Genomic DNA, 19877 nt, shown 5'->3' with positions numbered 1-19877 from the left:
GGCACTCTGGCTGGCTGTGTTATGGGGCACCATAGCTAGCTGTTATGGGGCACTGTGGTTGGCGATGTTATGGGGGCACTGTGGCTGGCTGTGTTATGGGGACACTGTAGCTAGTTGTGTTATGGGGGCACTGTAGCTAGCTGTGTTATGGGACACTATGGCTGGCCATGTTATGGGGCACTGCCACTGGCCGTGTTATGTGGGCACTGTAGCTTGCTGTGTTAAGGGGCACTGCGGCTGGCTGTGTTATGTGGGCGCTTTAGATAGCTGTGTTATGGGGCACTGCGGGTGGCCGTGTTATGGGGCACTGCGGGTGGCCGTGTTATGGGGCACTGCGGGTGGCCGTGTTATGGCAGCACTGCCGCTGGCCGTGTTATGGGGGCACTGCCGCTGGCTGTATTTTGAGGGTCAACTGATAATTACAGAACATGTCGCCTCCAGTGTGCTGAGCAGCAGTCCGGCTGATTCCGGCAGCAGCAGGTGGGGGAGCTGCCCGGGCAATGAACAGTTAATTGTTGCCCCTTCTTCCCTCCCCGTCCATGTGATGCGGCCCCGCCCCCTCCCGTGTACGCTGAGTGTGTGCGGGCTGCACCGGGCGGGGCGAGGGTTACCTCCTGGCCGGTGCCCGGGTATATAGCGCGCTGCCGGGGCACAACATGCAGTGTACGGACCTGCAGCTCTCCGTGCGACATCCCAGAGTGGAGGAGATCGCGGTGTGAGCGGAACCAGTGGCCCCTGCTGCAAGTTGCCGTGTGATCTGTAGGACATGGGCAGGAGGAGAGCGCCCCGCAGCCGCCAGTAACTCCGCACGTCCCGGGCAGTGATCGCACACGGCGCCTGTTCTCTGCAGCTTGGCCGGAGCCCCAGTACTGGAGACCGAGCGCAGCAGCGGGCACTTCTTCCCCCGCAACATGAACATAGTTCTGGAGTTGTTCGTGGTGACTTTTAAGGTCCTCTGGGCCTTCGTGCTGGCGGCGGCCAAGTGGCTGGTGCGCCCCAAGGAGAAGAGCGTGGCCGGGCAGGTGTGCCTCATCACCGGGGCTGGTAGCGGGCTGGGACGCCTCTTCGCCCTGGAGTTTGCCCGGCGCCGCGCTCAGCTGGTGCTCTGGGACATAAACACTCAAAGCAACGAGGAGACGGCGGGCATGGTGCGACAGATCTACGGGGAGCTGGAGGCTGAGGACGCCCTCCGGGGTGAGTGCACTGCGCCCGGGCACCCACTCTGTGCCAACTACCGCACCACTGCTGAGCTGGGACCATGTGATCCCTCTCCGGCCATACATATAGCAGATATTTGGGCATTCTTGATCTGGTTTTGGTCAGTGCCCCTTGGTATCTCATTAGCTGATGGTCCCATATAAAAATTGTCACATTTTGTGCATATTTTATAATTAATAATAATGTGATTTATAACAAAACATCATCAGGCAATAATGTAATAAATATTATTGTGCTGCTTAATGTAGGTTGATGTAGCCATAGATGTGGAGACGACCCCCTATCGGATCAGCGTTCTGATAGCTTGGACTATTGATGGGCACACGTAACTAATATCTGGCATCATATTCCCCACCTGGACAAGCATGCCCGCCGTTGTAAATATTGTACATTGCTGTATGGCAGCGTTCACCCGTTTATAAGTGGGCAAAACTTGAATGGGTTCTGATCCATGCCGCCAGTTGTATTAGTGATAAGTCCTTTACAATGTGATCACTTTCTCATTAGGTCTATGTCTAACTCTACTGTATAATGTTCCCATTTATGTAGTAGATGCTGGAAAGTTACTTATGTATTTTATATAACGGGTCATGATGCGCCCACATCTAGACTTCTGATCCATCAGTGATAACATCTGTGGATCTGGACTGAATGTTTCCATATCGAAGATGCTCTATACATTTTGCCAAGGTTGTAAAAATAAAATGTGGTCAGTTCAGTAACGCGATTATGGTGGAAAGCAGGGGTTTGTTTTCCTGTCATCGCTTAGTAGCAAAATATCTGTGTGAGCGATCATGTCAAACGATGCCAATATTGGGGTGTCCGGTAAACGCTGCTTGTCACTTTCTGGGTTACATAATCTGTCTTTTAAGGGGGGGGGGGGTTATCCGTGTTCTTGCTGAACGACCACATTCCGTCATATTAAAGTTTCATATGACAATACCGTATTAATGTCGTGTCCATTTTAACTATTTCTGGCCAGTCGTTTCTATACAGACCACCTAAAATGCGTCACTTTACTCCACGACAAGACGCGTCTGACGACACCAGTTTTTAACCTGTCAGATTCTCCATGATCATGGCAGCGGTTGTCAGTAGAACCGGGTTGCTACAGATCGTTTCCATACAATGAGCCAAAATAAGAGTACACAACTATAGATCTAGACTAATATGAAGTAACCTGTGGAACTACAGCTTCCAGCATCCCATGTCAGAGCGTGCTAGGAGTTGTAGTTTCACAACAGCTGGAGGATAAGTAACGGTGTACCGGATTATAACACGTACTGCTGGCCCCCCGTGGGTTAACTCCGCATTGTTTACGTCTTAAGATCCTTGTGACACGGAGAATTAATCATTCGGCCTCGTTTCGTGTATCCCAAGAACAGATTTGCCCCAGAGCTTATGCGATGTTTGGCCATGTATTGTCGTCTTGTGATCAGTGCGGGCACAGTTTGCGCTTGACGTGCTGCCTCTTACATAAGTGCATGTCCTGCTCCAGCTGACGGAAACATCTGGTAAAATGAATGGCCTTGTGATGAATAAATACTGTAGTATTGCAATGATGAATGAACGCCCATGATTCGTGCCAGGACTTAATCAGAATCTTGTAGAACGTTTCATCGTCTAATTCAATGTCTTTCTGTTCCTTGTCTTGTTCTGAACAGCTGGAAACCCAGTGGAGGAAGAAGTGCCACCGTGCTCCAATCTCCAGGTTTATACGTACACTTGTGACGTAGGCAAGCGAGAGTGTGTTTACACCACAGCCGAGAAGGTCCGGCGGGAGGTCGGAGACGTCTTTCTCCTGCTCAATAATGCCGGCGTTGTATCGGGACACCATCTGCTCGAGTGCCCAGATGAATTGATTGAACGGACTATGATGGTTAATTGCCATGCGCACTTCTGGGTAAGACTCCGCTCACACCACACCCTATATATACTTATGTGGTCCTCAAACACATCCCCCTCTTATTCCATATGTTTTGGTTGAATGTACAGTGTTTCTGAGATTCCTAACCACCCTGAGCAGTCCTAGCCAGGTTATTCATATCCAGCTTATGTTAAGGCGTTTACTTGTAGCCGCCTTTGTGACTGGATTACCGATCTGGTGTCTTCTGGAAGGATCCTCTGCAAGTGTCTTCTGCACTGTCCCCAACTTCCATGAGAAGTTTTACTCTATTCCCTAAACAGGTAAGTACACCCATGTACGAGGTTGTCGTCTTCACCCACCTTCAACTCCTTATAAGATGCTAGTATTGGGAATTACATCCGTGCTTGGTCCTTAGAGGATCTATTATTTAGTTTGGTTGCCTATATCGTGCCAACATTCTGCAGCGCTGCTATTGGGACAGAATGCTTCCTTGCTATGTCCAGTCTCACTTTTTTTTTTACCGTAGAGTAACATGGGTTCAGAGTGCCTGGATGCGTTATGGAAGACCTCTACTACTTCGTTTGATATAGCACTCCCAAAGTACCTACTTAGTCTCTGCTAAAAAATAGACTGGGGTGGATATTAGAGTTCCAAACTCTGGGTTTACGTTGAAATCACATGGGATGGAAATGGTGCGGCTTTTACTCCTCCATTGAAAAGGATGAATGTCATGTTCTGATTTCCACGTGGAAAATGTTTCACTATGTGAATAAATTTTCATCCACATGGCTGGAACTGTAATCCGATGCGGATTTTAGTCACGGAAAATCTGCAGCATTGCCGTCCTGTGTGAATCCGACCTTCTGGTTCAGATGATGCAGTGGGAATACTGCATCTTGGTGTGGAGTAACTGTTTGTCAAGTCAACAATAGGATCTCATATGGTGTTCTTTTATGGACACCACAGGTATTTTCGTTGCTTTAATATTTATCATTATCTTGCCATAGTGCCAACCCCATAGATATTTTTTTTATGTGTGTGTGTGTGTGTGGAAATTTTTTGACCATGTTGCAGTGAAGAAAAAGATTTTTCCACTTTTTAATGTAGATTATCATGTTCTATAAACTCTACAGTTGACATACACTTTAAAGGGATGGTCTGCTTCATATCGCCCCTTTACATGTGCCGTATTAGGGGGAGTGGAGGCAGGTCGCACTCTCTGCTCCTGATCCGTGTTGGGGGTTGTCCATTCTGGAAAACCCCCATGACATATAAGGTATTATATTGTGAGTGCAAGAAGTTATCTTTCACTCTGGTATTGATTTGTATCTATAAGGTTATGTGAACGCGCAAAATCAAAAACGTCTGAAAATACAGAGCTGTTTAAGGGAAAACGGCTACTGATTTTCAGCCATTTTTTTTATTCAAAATCCCATATTTCGTGGCGTTTTTGGAGCCTTTTTTTATTTTTTATTTTTTTTTTATAGTCAATGAAAAACAGCTCCAGAAGTGATATGCACTTCTATTTCGCGGGTGTCTCTTTACACGGACATTTTTTCTAAACGGCCGCGTAAAAAAAATGCCCCGTTGGAACAGAACGCAGTTTGTTTTTTTTTCATCGAAATCAATGGCCTGACGTTTGGAGGTGTTCGGCTTCCAATTACCTGGTCGTTTTTCGGCCAAAAAACAGCCGTGTGCCCATATCCTTAACAAGATTTTGAGTGTTCATCAGTCCTTTCCCCTATTCATACTTGTGAATGTTTATAATCCTCCAGAGACCACTCATGTAGTCCGTCAATTCTTGCAATACAGAAAATCTCAGCCCGGCCCTCGCTATAATCTAACACTGACCATATAATAATCTGATCGTAAAATCACAAGATCTGGGCAATAAAGGAATTATATAATTTCCAACTCTTAGGACAAATATTGGTCCCATATACACGGCTTTCATCTGAGTGCCATGTCTGACTTCAATGCTGGGGATACATGGCAGAGTTTTCCAGATGTAGTTATGGCAACATTGGCGGGGACGTTGACGGAGCAATTTTGACAACTAATCACTGACTTATGTTCATACCTTTCAAACCATCAAAGGGCATGTAGGGCAAAAAAACTGCAGGTAGGTCCATATCTCCAGCGGTATCTATGTATCTGGATCTGCATTATTATTATAATTATTATTATTTTTTTTACTTAAGGGATCTATGGTGATCCAAGTTCAGTAGGACCGCAGGGTTTTGTATTCACACCTGGCAGGTTTGTTGTTGAAATTTTGTGCAACTACAAATCTGTTCCATGCGTCTGAACGGGATTGTATCTGCGGTTATGCGCAAGGGTTTCTGCAACAAATCTGCTTCCTGTAAACATACCCTAAGAGTCAAGATCTTCGAATATATTCACACTCAGTGTTTTCAGGCGTAATTCGGGCATTTCGCCCGCGCCATTGGGTGCCCCAGACATAAAACGCAGCGAAATAAGCTTTCTCTGCCTCCCATTGATGTCAATGGGAGGTCAGAGGCATAAACGCTCGAAGATAAGGCATGTCCCTTATTTTTCCCGCGAGCTGGTTTTTCCGCTCGCGGGAAAAAACCTCCTCCGCCTCCCATTGAAATCAATGGGAGGCATTTTCGGCCGTTTTTGTTTTTTGTGCGTTTTACGCGTCAAAAAACGTGTCAAACTCCGTGTGAACTGGCCCTAAAGCCTTGATAAGATGTCTGGACCTCTGAGGGCGCAATCCTCTACAGCCAATTTTTATGAGGTGGGGGTGAATTTATTCATAGTTTCCTTCATGTCAGTCTTGCGTAATATTTCTCAGAAGTGCCATACACATTCCCTGCCTGGTTATCACGCCAAAATATTGCACTGTATAATGGCAGCTCGGTGCTCTTTGATGTTCATGTGAGGTAGAATCCAATAGCTATTCATTCACTAAGGAAATATACCTTCCAGATTACTGCCCAACCCCCATTGTGGCAATGCCCTTACAGTTGTACCTTGTGAAAACTGCCATAAAATGGTTGAGTACTCTGTAGTGGAAAAGTGACTCTGTACCCTGAAGGAGCCCCTCACGTCAGTCCTGCTGAGCGCTTAATGAGCCAGGAACGCGACTTTTTATAACAATCTGTTTCTTTAGTTCTGGAGCTTTCTAGATCAGGGTTTACTACGGTTAACACGTCGCGGTTGAGCAGATTTTTTATTTTGCTGAAGTAAATTGTTTGCTGCTTTTATGCACTTTAAGGATCTCTTTACTAAATACACCGAAACAAATTCTGCTAGAAACACTTTGCCACGTTTTCTTTCATTTGTAAGATGTTCTGCCCTTTGTGGTGACTTACCGGGTTTCGTCCCATCGCTGCAAAACATATTCCACTTGCACACTGGCCTTTTAGGGGTTGCTTCCACCCGTATGAGGGCACACTGACATCTAGTGGAATATAATGCTCCGCTGGGCAAGAAATGATGTCTACAAGTGTCTCCTGATGTCATGTAGCACCTTTAGTGACGGGAGCCGTCTGTAGGATGGAGGCAGCCAATTTCAGTGGTAACTAGTTTTATATCGCTAAATATTTCCCACCCTCCGCAGCCGTGCGGTATGATAGACACTTGTTCACATCTGCTGTGTTTTGTTAGTATCGCATTGATGCAGGTGCTAGTAGTGAACGCTGTGCACACGACTGGACAAGTCCATGTAGTTCACTCAACAAGGCATCTTTGGGTGCGCACACACGTGGTGTACTTGCAATGTATTTCCACAGACTAAAAATATGCTAGCTTTTAAAAAAACAAAACAAAAAAACCTCTCCAAAATGTGCACCTGTTTCTGCATCAAAATCTAAAACGCAATATTAAGTGCAGATTCTATCCTTGTTTTCCGCAACATATGCATGTAGCCTTTTTGTGCAAATGATCCGCTTATGCTGGCCATACATAATCTAAAAACCTACCTATGGCTGCCTGCATGTAGCATGCGGTCTAGAGATGGGCAAAAACATTGGTAATTTGCAGAAAACCACGTGCAGTTCTTGGCTTTGTGGCAAGTGACATCAGAGGGTATCCGCAACGCTCTGGCTGGGGATTCCACTCCTAAAGGGAGCTTCAGTGGCGCTATCTACAGGGGTGGGGGGGGGGGTGTATCCTAGGCATATTAAAGCCCCTACCGTCCCTGTCCTTATATGGACAGTGAAGTCAACGGCATTCCCGAGACAAGTCCCCTGACAGAGCGCTTCCCATGCTCTGGCCGGAGACTCCATTGGGGAGAGAGCCGGCAGACCGGAAAGTGCAGGACTTCTTCAGTGTGTGCAGCGCTGTACCTCTAAGCCCCCTAACCATGATCAAACACGGAACTAAGGGGGAGAGATGGCAGACAGGATAGTATAGCGCTTCTCACACTGAAGCGGCACCCATTCTACCCCATTCCAGGCTGCCAACGTTTATATACATGAGAACTTCACTGTGCATCGGCAGTTAATGGTGCCCATACACATAACGGTTTGTGTCGCGCGGCCAGTAACACACAGTATGATGTTTTCGGACATGCGAGAAGTACATTTGTAGCCCCTTGTTTCCATCTATAATTGCCGCTCGGCCAAAAAAAACATTGCAAAACCACAGCAATTCACGATAAAAGCGCATGTGGTTATTGAAGTAGGATTTTCGCCTGCACCATGCACAACCGCTACATGTAAGGACGCCCTAATCAATGGTGATCAGACACTTGTTTTGGCGTTTACTTTTTGACAATTGCACACAAATGCCGGGACACAATGTCCCTAATTGATTGAGCAAAAAAAGTAAATTATCTCAAATTTAAGTTTTTAGTATTTGATGTTTATACAAATCCTCATTGGTTCATAAATTGCACGTGCTGGAAGTAATGGCAATCTGCACACCTGATTATTCACATGGTTTCTGCTCGTTTGCAGCATCTTGACCCAGCAGCCGCCTTTCTTACTCATTACTTGCCATTAGAGCAGAACTTGTAGTTTAGAAAGTTTTTCCTCTGAAACCGCGTGTTTCTCACGTGTAATCTGTTTTTGTCTTTCGCATCAAATAAACGATCTTGGTTTAATAAACTGGCGGGCAAAGCCATCTATGGCCACTTCTAATTCCTTTTTTTTTTTTTTTTTTTTATCTGGATCTCCATCTGGTAAGCTGCGCTAGAGTAGGGGGGGACACCCAGTGATTCTCAAGGTAACTTTAACTGGATGGAGGAGGCGGTGCGCTGTCTTGACCTAGAATTGCAGGGTGAAAGTTGTCTAGACAGCAGCTTTCACTTCCCGATCACACTATTCACTCAGGAGAACATGTATATGATGCAGGCGTAGGCCATGTTTACACGCAGTGTTTAATAGTTTTCGTTAGTGGTTTTGTGTGTGTGTGTGTGTGTGTGTGGGCTAAAACGCTGCAGATATACTTTATCACAGACCACACTAATATGGTGCTTTTGTTTCTGGCATACTTCTCAATCGAACCTTAAAGAGGCTCTGTCACAGATTTTGCAGCCCCTATCTGCTATTGCAGCAGATAGGCGCTGCAATGTAGATTACAGTAACGTTTTTATTTTTAAAAAACAAGCATTTTTGGCCAAGTTATGACCATTTTTGTAGTTATGCAAATGAGGCTTGCAAAAGTCCAAGTGGGCGTGTATTATGTGCGTACATCGGGGCGTTTTTAATACTTTTACTAGCTGGGCGCTCTGACGAGAAGTATCATCCACTTCTCTTCAGAACGCCCAGCTTCTGGCAGTGCAGATCTGTGACGTCACTCACAGGTCCTGCATCGTGTCGGACACATCGGCACCAGAGGCTTCAGTTGATTCTGCAGCAGCATCGGCGTTAGCAGGTAAGTCGATGTAGCTACTTACCTGCAAACGCCGATGCTGCTGCAGAATCATCTGTAGCCTCTGGTGCCGATGTTTCCTCGCTCGTCTGACACGATGCAGGACCTGTGAGTGACGTCACCACGTGATCTCTCACTTGGACTTTTGCAAGCCTCATTTGCATAACTACAAAAATGGTCATAACTTGGCCAAAAATGCTCGTTTTTTAAAAATAAAAACGTTACTGTAATCTACATTGCAGCGCCGATCTGCCGCAATAGCAGATAGGGGCTGCAAAATCTGGTGACAGAGCCTCTTTAAACGCCAGGGAAAACGCATGTAGAAAAGATTATTAAAAAAAATAATCTGAAGGAGGGCAAAAGCCATGAACACCTTTTTTGGGGGTTCCCCCCCCCCCCCCCCCAGTAATGGAATGCTTTTATTTATACATAAAATCACTTTTTGCATTTGGCTTTTAATAAAAATGTTAACCAATTATCAGCTTTTGATTTGATCAGAATTGAGTTTACGTGATGACTCGAAGGCTGGGCCCTCTGGAGAATGAGCCGACAGACCGTCCCTGCCGGATTTGGCTGTGAACGGGATTCTGCAGCTTCTATGTACTGTGATACATAGAAGCTAAACGGTGCAACATTTTTCATAAAAGCCAATTCCAATAGTTGCATTTATTTTGACATAAAAATTAATTTAACAAAGCCCCCAAAGGTGTCCATACTGTAGTTTTTAAGGTGCTGCAGCTGCCGACAAACATTAGATTGTATACAGGTTATGCCAAAATCTACAAGCTCTAGGAGGAGACTAATTTGAAGTGCTGGCTTTGCATGGCGCTCCCCCTTCTTTTTTTTTTTTTTTTTTTTTTCTTCCCGGTCTATGGTAGTAACAGAAGTTGAAAAGCAGTCTCTGCCTGGATGTATCCATTTTTAAGGTACACTAAACCTAAAATGTAAGGGCTCGTTCACACGCTGTGGAATTGCCGCGTTTTTCTCTGCCCTGAAAAAATTTCTGCAGCATAGTGGATGAGATTTAACAATTCTCATCCACATGCTACGTAAAAATTCAGAGCAGAAATTGACCTGCGGTGTGTATCTTTTTGACCATCATGTCAATCCCTGCTACAAAAGCGTCCAGAAATGCTGCGGTTTTCCAAGGAGATGTCCATCTCATGACATTGTGAAAAACTAGGCAATTTACGCACCATTTTCTGTGTAGAAACCACAGGAAAGTGTGTGTGCCCGCCCGCCCTAAGGCCTTATTCACACGACATGGTCCGAGTGTTGGCCGATAAAATCAGCAGTTTTTCCCCAGCCGGTTTGCATCCGTTCCAAGCCGTGTTGCCGTTTTTTAACGGCTGATTTTAACCCATTTTACATCCGTTTTTTTTTTTTTTCCCCTATTCGTTTTAAGATCGGATGAATTTCATTTGTAAATGTTTGCTACACACCTTGTTTTTTTTTTTTTTTTGCGATCTCCAAAAGGGTAGATGGCCCTTAAGGCCTTCCTTTATATGTATTCTGGTTGGTTTCTGTTCCTGATTTGGGCTGAAAAAATACATGAAAGTTGAGCAATTCTGCACTCTAAAGATTTTGTATTTTGCCTTCTTCACAAAGAGCACACTGCTGTTGACTGTGCTAGAAAGGGTTAAGTTGGGGGAGGGGGAAACAATACTCTTGTTAATCTGCCTATAAAAGTAATTATCCTAAAACGTAATTATGAAACTGCCCCAAAGTTCTCAATATGTTCTTTCCTTGTTTCCCTATTTGCTTTTACTTTTCACCTAATTTGACTTGACACCGCAGCTGTGGCAGCCTTTTGTGCAGCTAAACCTTTCCTCTGTTGTGTTTCATGAAAAGCACTGAAGGGACGGGAAGAAGTGCTGGACTGTTAGAAGTTAATTTGCCATAAACAAGAAAGTTGAGAACCAATTACCAAAGCTATGAAGTGACATGTAAATGCTTGTCCAGTTTCACACATTCTGTTCCTAATAAGTAATTACTGATTTGTGTGCTCACATACGAAGTATAATGAGTCTGTACATGGGGCCTCTTAGATGTGTGAGATGGAATTGGGTATAGCCCCCCCCCCCCTTCCCACTCCTACTGAGGAACATTGGTTGTGACTATTCTAGTCAAACATCTTCCAGTAACTTTATGGGGTTACCTAAAACCTAACTGGGTTGTCCAGGATTCGAAAACACGGCTGCTTTTTTTTTTTTTTTTTTTTTTTTTTTTTTTTTTTTTTCTCTAAAAAAATAAAATAAAAAGTCCACAGGTTGTTTGGATTGCCATGCAGCCACACTCACTCACTTCAATGGAACGGAGCTGCAAATCCAGTAACAAGCCATGGACCGGTTTGGTGTGGTTTTTTGAAGACAGCAGACAGGTTTTCTAATCCTTTAGATAAGGAGCTATGTGTGTGCTTCAGTGCCCTTTTTTACACAGGGCAGTTATCGGGCAAGCGAGCATTCATATGAACACTTGTTCCCGATCATTGCCCTTTGTAAACCGGGAGATGTGCTGCCGACGTGATGAAAATGTATGGGGATGAGCGATCGTAGTAATGATCGCTCATCCCCATGCATAACTGATCATAGCTCTTTTCAGAAAGAGCAAACGAGCGCCGATCAACGAGCTGTCTTGTTGATTGGTTCTCTTTTTTTACGACCCGTAATGGGACCCAAAGTGTGTACCTGGGGGGACAAGATGCTTTTTGGGCCCCCCTAGGACTTTGCCCTGTCTCACATCATTGTGTTATGGCTCTTTGCAGGTGCCATATATTTAGTGCTAAGGACAGGCCCTAAATATGTCTTCGGCAAAGGCTTCCCTGAAATCACAAGACTGGATCCGAGCCTGTCCTTGGCACTAAATACGTGGACCCAGCGCAGAGCCATAATACATTGTAAAACCAACCTTGGTTAAAGAGGCTCTGTCACCAGATTATCAAATCCCTATCTCCTATTGAATGTGATCGGCGCTGCATTGTAGATAACGGCAAATTTGTTTTTTATCTTTAAATCCTTTTTGCCCAAGTTATGAGCAATTTAATATTTATGCAAATGAGCTTTTCAATGGACAACTGGGCGTGTATTGTGTTTTTACAAACTGGGCATTGTGAATAGAAGTGTATGACGCTGACTAATCAGCATCATACACTTCTCATCATTCACACACAGCGTGACTTCACCCACAGGTCCTTCAACCTTGGCGTCTGCCAGAGAAGATTCATGGGCTCCAGCCGGCCGAGAAGGTAATATGCTCGTCTCTAGGGAGTTTACTATGCTTACCTGCACACGGTGATGCTGCTGCAGATTCAACTGTACTCTCTCGGACGCCTGGAGCCGATGTGTCTTCTCTCGTCTGACGCCAAGGTTGAAGGACATGTGGGTGACCTCATCGTCCCCACCCAGCTTCTTTCATTGCAGACACACAGCGTGACGTCACCCACAGGTCCTTCAACCTTGGCGTCGGAAGAGAGAAGACACATCGGCTCCAGGCGTCCGAGAGGGTACAGTTGAATCTGCAGCAGCATCACCGTGTGCAGGTAAGCATAGTAAACTCCCTAGACATGAGCATATTGCCCTCTCGGACGGCTGGAGCCCATGTATCTTCTCTGGCCGACGCCAAGGTTGAAGGACCTGTGGGTGACGTCACGCTGTGTGTCTAAAGTGAAAGAAGCTGGGTGGGAACGATGAGAAGTGTATGATGCTGATTTGTCAGCGTCATACACTTCTATTCACAACGCCCAGTTGGTAAAACGAGAAAACACGCCCAGTTGCCAAGCTAATTTGCATAAATCTAAAATTGCTCATAACTTGGGCAAAAATGATTGTTTTTCACAAAATAAAACTTTGCTGTTATCTACATTGCAGCGCCGATCACATGTAATAGGAGATAGGGGTTTGATCTGGTGACAGAGCCTCTTTAAAGAGACTTTAACAAATGTTAACCGTGGAATGATGACAGTTTTTAATCTAGAAACGTCATTGTTCCAAAAAGAACAGAGACCCTCTTCCTTTTTGAACATGGTGAAACCCTTCCCCAGAAAAGCATGCCACATTCCGGAGATCCTTACTAAGCCTTGCTTTTGGCAGTCGTCTTTCTCTCTAACCTTCTTTTTGCATGGATTAGGCACTTCACACCTGCAGGCCTGTTCTGCAAAAGGACATGTGGAGATGTTCAGACAAAAAAGGTTTGTTTTGGAAGGATCTAATGTTACACATCAGCCTAACAAATTTAAGAAAAAAATAAATCTCTGCTTCAAACATTGGGCAGAGCCCCCCCCCTATCGCCAGTATTTTAATAAACATTTTTTTTATTTGGTCCCCCCCCTCCCCTCCCCCAATTGCTTTGTTTTTGAATTGGCAAGTGTCGTAACAGAGCTGTGTTGGAAGGAAGGACATGGCTCGATCACAGAACATTGTTAGATCTTAAACAAACACAAGATGGTTCTCAGGAGTTTGTTGATTAAGTTACAATGATTACTCTGTGCTCAGCAGTTGGCACCAGTAGAGTTAGAAATTACAGCAGATTTGATTTCAGGGGACACAGTGATAATCTTGTTAGTCAGAAATTAAGTATGCTTCAAAGAATTACTTGGAAATCTTTAAAAGTGCAAGGAGATCTGAAAACTACCTGTTTTTCTTGGCCTAAATGGGATTTATTGAAATGTTCTTCTGACCAGGCCAAGTCTGAAATAAGAAAGTAAAGTGGGGATTGTCGTCTTGTGTACACACAATGTAGCGAGCGCTCCACATACTTGTCCCGTTTGTAAAATGAGCAGAAGAAAATCGAATTGAATTTGCCTAAATTGGCGGAGTAAGACTGGAAGGGGAAGTTTTTGAATAAATGTGCACAATAGTTAATCTGCTATCCCATGTCTCGTACAAGAAATACATATTTTGTTCTAGTGCATTTATGGATAAAGCACTGGTGTATGTATTAGGACATTTTTAGCCCTGGACTATGGATCGATGCCATTACTTAATTTTCAAACCCATAGGAATGCAAAACGGAGTTGTACCGGTGACCTAACGTGAAGTCGCACCGTACTCCAGCAGTAGCGTACTCTTCTGCTGCAACTCTTCCCATTCAAGGCCAGGTGGTATGACTTGATTTGCCTCATACTAATGTATTTTTTTCTCCTAAAGTCTCATGCACTACTCCATATTATGCCTCCTTACAACCGTCTAGTTGTACGGAGCTGTAATAAAGCCGCCGTTGAAGCCTGTGAGGCTCGAATGCGTGCCTTCGATTAATTTTTTTTTATACAGAGCTCCATCGGATACCGTATTAGGCTTCGGTCACATCTGCATCAGGGCTCCGTTCCGTCTGAGCTTTCCGTTGGAATGGATTCCTTACTGACACAATAGCGTAGTCTACTATGCTATTGATTCCGTCAAAACGACGGAACCCTTGCACAACGGAGACAAACGGAAGCCATTGGCATCGGATCCGTCACCATTGAAAGCAATGGTGATAGAAACGGAAACCTATGGCTTCCGTTTGTGTCAGTCAGGGATCCGTTATGACTGAAAGCTACGTCGGAGCGGAGCCCTGACGTAGATGTGAACGAAGCTTTACAGAGGTATTCTCTCCTGAAAGCATTGGTTTACTCACACTTGTAAGTCATGGTCCAGCTACATCATTGGATCTTCTATTTGGCACAGTAGGGGGTCCTTCCCTTTCTTATGAGAAGGCATTAAGCAATTTTTTCTAACTTTGTACTGTATTGAGAGAGATATATATATATATATATATATATATATATATAAAATTATTGCACCAAGGGTTTAGGATTGTCTTGGTTTCCTAACCCCTCTATGGGATGTATATGACCAGCTTTAGCCCTCTGGACGTTCTGTATAGCAGGTTCCATAGTCTGGTTCTAAATTAAATCCAGTATCACGTGCGTCTCCTGAGGTGTGAGGTCTTCATCCTTTTTTTAATGTTGGATATCTGCGTTCTTTAAACATATTCAACTTCGTGGTTGGGAAAATTTTATGAGTATAGGATATCACGCAGTCCATGTCTGACCAGCAGAGGCTTTTCCAGCACTTTATTATAGGTACTCTAAGAATCTGCAGGAGCGGTAGGTTTTGGGCTTTTCGTTGTAATGTACTGTGACATGCTTTAGCTTGCTCGCTGCCAGGAAATTGGTTTAACTAGAACAGTGGATGATGCCGTTTGGCATTGTCACTTTACATGCTATTGTTGCGTAGATGACAGATGGTAAACGCATTGATAGCTGTTTTAACTAATCCCCCTTTGGCTGCCTGCAGCGTCTTAGATAACCGTGCAAATGCAGTATTGTCCACTAACTGCTGCTTTCTCTCCTTCTGCAGACCACAAAGGCATTCCTACCCAAAATGATGGAAATGAATCATGGACATATTGTTACAGTTGCCAGTTCTCTTGGTTTGTTCAGCACTGCAGGGGTAGAGGTAAGTCCCAAAGTGATAATAGTTGCTTATTTTATTACTATATCCTCTTAAGGGGCATCAAGATACCCCTCTTTAAATTGAAGCTGACCCAATGACCACCAGCTGATAATGCATGGTTAAAGCGGCTCTGTCACCACATTATAAGTGCCCTATATCCTACATAAGGAGATTGGCGCTATAATGTAGGTGACAGCAGTGCTTTTTATTTTAAAAAAAACAATCTATTTTCACCACTTTATTAGCGATTTTAGATTTATGCTAAGGAGTTTCTCAATGAACAACTGGGCGTGTTTTACTATTGACCAAGGGGGCGTTGTACAGAGGAGTGTATGACGCTGACCAATCAGCCTCATGACTCCTCTCCATTCATTTAGGCAGCGCATAGGGATCCTTTTAGATCGCGATGTGCTGTCTTATACTAACACATTAACGATACTGAAGTGTTTAAACAGTGAATAGACATTCCATGGGATGTCTGTGCACTTCGTTACTGTTTCTGTGGTAGTTACAGCAGAGCAAGCGTAATCTCGCCAGATTACGCTGTAGATGACAGGTTACAACGAGATTACGCTTGCTCTGCTCGATCTACCACAGAAACATTAACGAAGTGCAGGGATTGTGAATAGACATCCCGTGGAATGTCTATTCACTGTCTAAACACTTCAGTATCATTAAGACAGCACATAGTGATCTAAAAGGATCCCTATGTGCTCAGGAAATGAATGGAGAGAAGTCTATGACGCTGATTGGTCACTGGTCGGCGTCATACACTCCTCTGTATAACGCCCACTTGGTTAATAGTATAACACGCCCAGTTGTCCATTGAGAATCTCATTAGCATAAATCTAAAATCGCTAATAAAGTGGTGAACATAGATAGTTTTTTTTTTTTTAATAAAAAGCACTGCTGTCACCTACATTATAGCGCCGATCTCCTTATGTAGGAGATAGGGCACTTATGTGGTGACAGAGCCTCTTTAAGCTACAGCTTGCCATAGATTTATAGTACACACAAATACATTACATGCTGGCCATTCAAATGTAAAGCTAACCATGTGATGCAAGAGCCCCACTTTGGATCGTCATGGTATTGGAGGAATGGGGGGCAGGGGGATTAGTATGTATTTGTCAGGACTGCTTTGTATAAAGGGGCAGGGGGCACAAATGACCATGCAAAGGGCTTTACATGTACTATGGGACCTTTTTTGCATTTACTTTAAAAATTATTTTAATTTAGCAATTGATAGTGTGCCACGTTTTTGTGTTTTTTGTTTTTTTTTTGCAGCAAAACTTGCTAAAATTTGACACTTGTGCTTCTTTGTTCAAACACAGGATTACTGCGCTAGCAAGTTTGGTGCTGTAGGTTTCCACGAGTCTCTCAGCCATGAACTGAAGGCTGCAGACAAAGATGGAATTAAAGCTACTTTGGTTTGTCCCTATCTGGTGGACACCGGCATGTTCAGGGGTTGCAGAATCAGGTTAGTGCTCATAAGAAGGCAAATCCTTTTCATGTCCTTTGACAGAACAAGTGCTTCTGAAATCTAAATGGGGAGGGTGGGGGTGTGCTTGTTAAAGGGCTGCACCTCTGATATACCCAAGACCAGAGATAGGCACGCGCAAACACACGAACAACAACACCACACCTGTCCAAAGGTGGTAATGAAGCTCCCCCTCATTCAGACATAACCTTGGACATGGGTCTATATTTGAAACCAAGCAGCCATGTGTTTTTTTTGTTTTTTTTTTTAATCCTGGGCAGCCCCTTTAAGCCGTTGTCAAGACTGTCAACCCTAATCACTGAGTCAAATGAAACAGCAAGTTTCACTGGACAAAGTAAGCCCAAAAATAGTTTTGGTCCCTGCTAAGGTGACTTAGACCCTCTTAAAGAGGCCCTGTCACCACATTATAAGTGGCCTATCTCCTCCATAAGGAGATCGGCGCTATAATGTAGGTAACAGCAGTGCTTTTTATTTAGAAAAACGATCTATTTTTACCACGTTGGGAGCGATTTTAGCTTTATGCTAATTAGCTTCTTAATGCCCAAGTGGGCGTGTTTTTACTTTAGACCAAGTGGCCGTTGTACAGAGGAGTGTATGACGCTGACCAATCAGTGACCAATCAGCATCATGTACTTCTCTCCATTCATTTAGACAGTGCATAGTGACACTGCGTCGTTCGCCATGTGCTGTCTTATACTGACATATTAACGTTACTGAAGTGTTTAGACAGTGAATAGACATTCCTTCCAGACAGGACAGGATATCTATTCACAATCCCTGTACTTCGTTAACGTTTGTGTGGGATTTACAGCAGAGCAAAGCGTAATCTCACTGTAACCTGTCATTTACAGCGAGATTATGCTTGCTCTGCTGTAAGTACAAACGTTAACGAAGTGCAGGGATTGTGAATAGACATCCCGTCCTAAATCGCTGTGTAGCCTGAGTCTTAATTTAAAACTCGACTGCAGTCACCGTTTCTGCTTGAGTGATGCTTGGAAATTACAGCCCCTTCCCAACTTCTATTCTATGAAAGATGCTCAGCTACTGTTGAGGTTGTACATGGCAGGCTGTCAAGGCATAAATTCCTGTATCTCTGTGTTGTGTCCAAAACCAGGACTGGACATGTGGGATTCCCATGTTGGGTGCTTATTTTACTGGAATCCGAAGGATTAACGGGATTAGAGGGAACAGAGCCCAGTACGTGTTCTGTTACATTTTCACCTAGAAGTATCTTTATGAAAAACAAGCATTTTCTTTTGTATCGTTGCCCAAGTTTTGTCTTTGTCAAGCCAGCACTGTTGAAATTTGGAATACAGCTTCTCCTAGAATGAACTGAAGATCGTCAGCGCTTTCTGAAGCGTGCACTGGCGTGGGTTATAATGTCCCAATATTTAAAAATTTTTATTCTTTACTGTAAAACCTAAACCTGCTGGTTTTTATAAGCATGTACTGCATTTGCGAAAAAAAAATAATCTGAAAATCTGGATACCCCCGTAACACGGTACCTAGCGAGCAGACAAGCGGCTCCTATCCAGGTGCACCTCATTATTCTATCGCTGTTATGAAGTATCGAGACAGACATGGAGCTGGAATGTGTAAATAAAACTCACTGGAACATTAATCTTTCAGAAAAGAAATCGAGCCCTTCCTCCCGCCCTTGAAACCAGAATACTGTGTGAAGCAGGCCATGAGAGCCATTCTCACAGACCAGCCGATGATCTGTACGCCTCGACTCATGTACATCGTGACCTGCATGAAAAGGTAACTGGGAGATGTGACTCTTGTGTCCCGAATACTTCCTTTAAAAAGAAAAATATTCCATTATCTGGGTTCACTTAAGGGTTAAAATGTTACCTTCACCACATTCAGGAAAGAGTGTACGTATTGGCACCAACTGGTAACCAAAGTAATACCCTGTAGCCGTGAGCGTTCTTTTCGCCTACAATCTCGCAGTAGCTGCACACTGTGTAGGTGGTGCGACTGTGTGGCGTGTCCGCACCCTCACCGCAACAGTGGGATCGATTGGTGGCAGTATAACTTTATTAACTGTTGCATCACTTGGGGCATGACTATATGTACTAATACTGTAGCCTGGGTTCCCAAGACGAAATTGACCAATGTTGAGCAAGTCTTGTGCTCCCTTCAGTAAACTTTGACCTTGCCCCCGGGAGGCCCTTTACTATGTTTCATTGGTGATACAACTCCTGATTACGTAAATTTGATATTTTAGTCATCCATGTTGGTCCATTTATTACCATCCGTATCTCGTGCTTGACACGCTATCTTTTCTGTTTGCAGCATCTTGCCGTTTGAAGCTGTGGTCTGTATGTACCGGTTCCTGGGAGCAGACAAGTGCATGTACCCCTTTATCGCTCAAAGGAAACAAGCCACAAATAACAATGAAGCTAAAAATGGAATTTAATTTTTTTTTTTTTTTATATAATTAGTTTCTGTCTCGTGATTAGACTGACCTTATTGTTGAACTGTCAACACGTTTAAAGACTGAATTGAGAAAGGCACTTGTGCATCGACGACTTTTTTTTTTTTTTTTCTCACACCATAGCACATCTACTCTTTGTGGTGGACTTCTACGTCATATATTGCTCCTCCGATCTGTTTTTACACACTGTAAAATGTGACCGACTAAAGATGTAAAAGGCTTAATGTAGCAATAAAGGGTTTTTCTGTAGATCTACTGTACAACAGTAATCCAAGGCAAACCAGTTTTCTTAAATGCACTGTTACATTGTCTTAAATTCGAGAAGAAGTCCATAAGAAAACTTCAATGCAGCGTAGATCAACAATTGTAAGCTGTTCGAATGCAAATATTAATTTTATCAGTAGGGAAACCAAAAACTTTCAATAAAACTCCTCTAATAGATGTCTCTGATAACAATTATGCAAAATAACAATGAGCTAATAATGGAGTATGCAGCCATTAAAAACACTTCTAATCTCCTGTATGGCAGCGTTCATACTTCCATTCAACCATCTGTGGAACAACTGGATTTCTTGC

At 43.9% G+C, this 19877-nt stretch overlaps 1 protein-coding gene across 1 annotated transcript; it reads left to right on the top strand.

Moving 5' to 3' along the window:
• The first annotated feature begins 591 nt into the window (after positions 1–591).
• Positions 592–19595, top strand: RDH10 (retinol dehydrogenase 10). The gene is made up of 6 exons (XM_075826121.1): positions 592–1194; positions 2883–3121; positions 15265–15363; positions 16695–16840; positions 18491–18622; positions 19160–19595. Exons 1-6 carry the CDS (start codon positions 912–914, stop codon positions 19281–19283), a joined length of 1023 nt encoding a protein of 340 aa, XP_075682236.1. The 5' UTR covers positions 592–911; the 3' UTR covers positions 19284–19595.
• Positions 19596–19877: the final 282 nt, after the last annotated feature.

This window comes from Rhinoderma darwinii, chromosome 5 (genome assembly GCF_050947455.1).
Source record: "Rhinoderma darwinii isolate aRhiDar2 chromosome 5, aRhiDar2.hap1, whole genome shotgun sequence".
Taxonomy (NCBI): domain Eukaryota; kingdom Metazoa; phylum Chordata; class Amphibia; order Anura; family Rhinodermatidae; genus Rhinoderma; species Rhinoderma darwinii.
This window is presented reverse-complemented; position numbering and strand designations above follow the sequence as displayed.

Bases quoted from the DNA above. Each gene is read 5' to 3' on its own strand.
- RDH10 (XM_075826121.1), top strand. From the start codon at position 912: ATGAACATAGTTCTGGAGTTGTTCGTGGTGACTTTTAAGGTCCTCTGG. The intron at 16,841-18,490 runs GTTAGTGCTCAT...TTAATCTTTCAG, and splicing joins TTCAGGGGTTGCAGAATCAG to AAAAGAAATCGAGCCCTTCC. The intron at 18,623-19,159 runs GTAACTGGGAGA...TTCTGTTTGCAG, and splicing joins ATCGTGACCTGCATGAAAAG to CATCTTGCCGTTTGAAGCTG.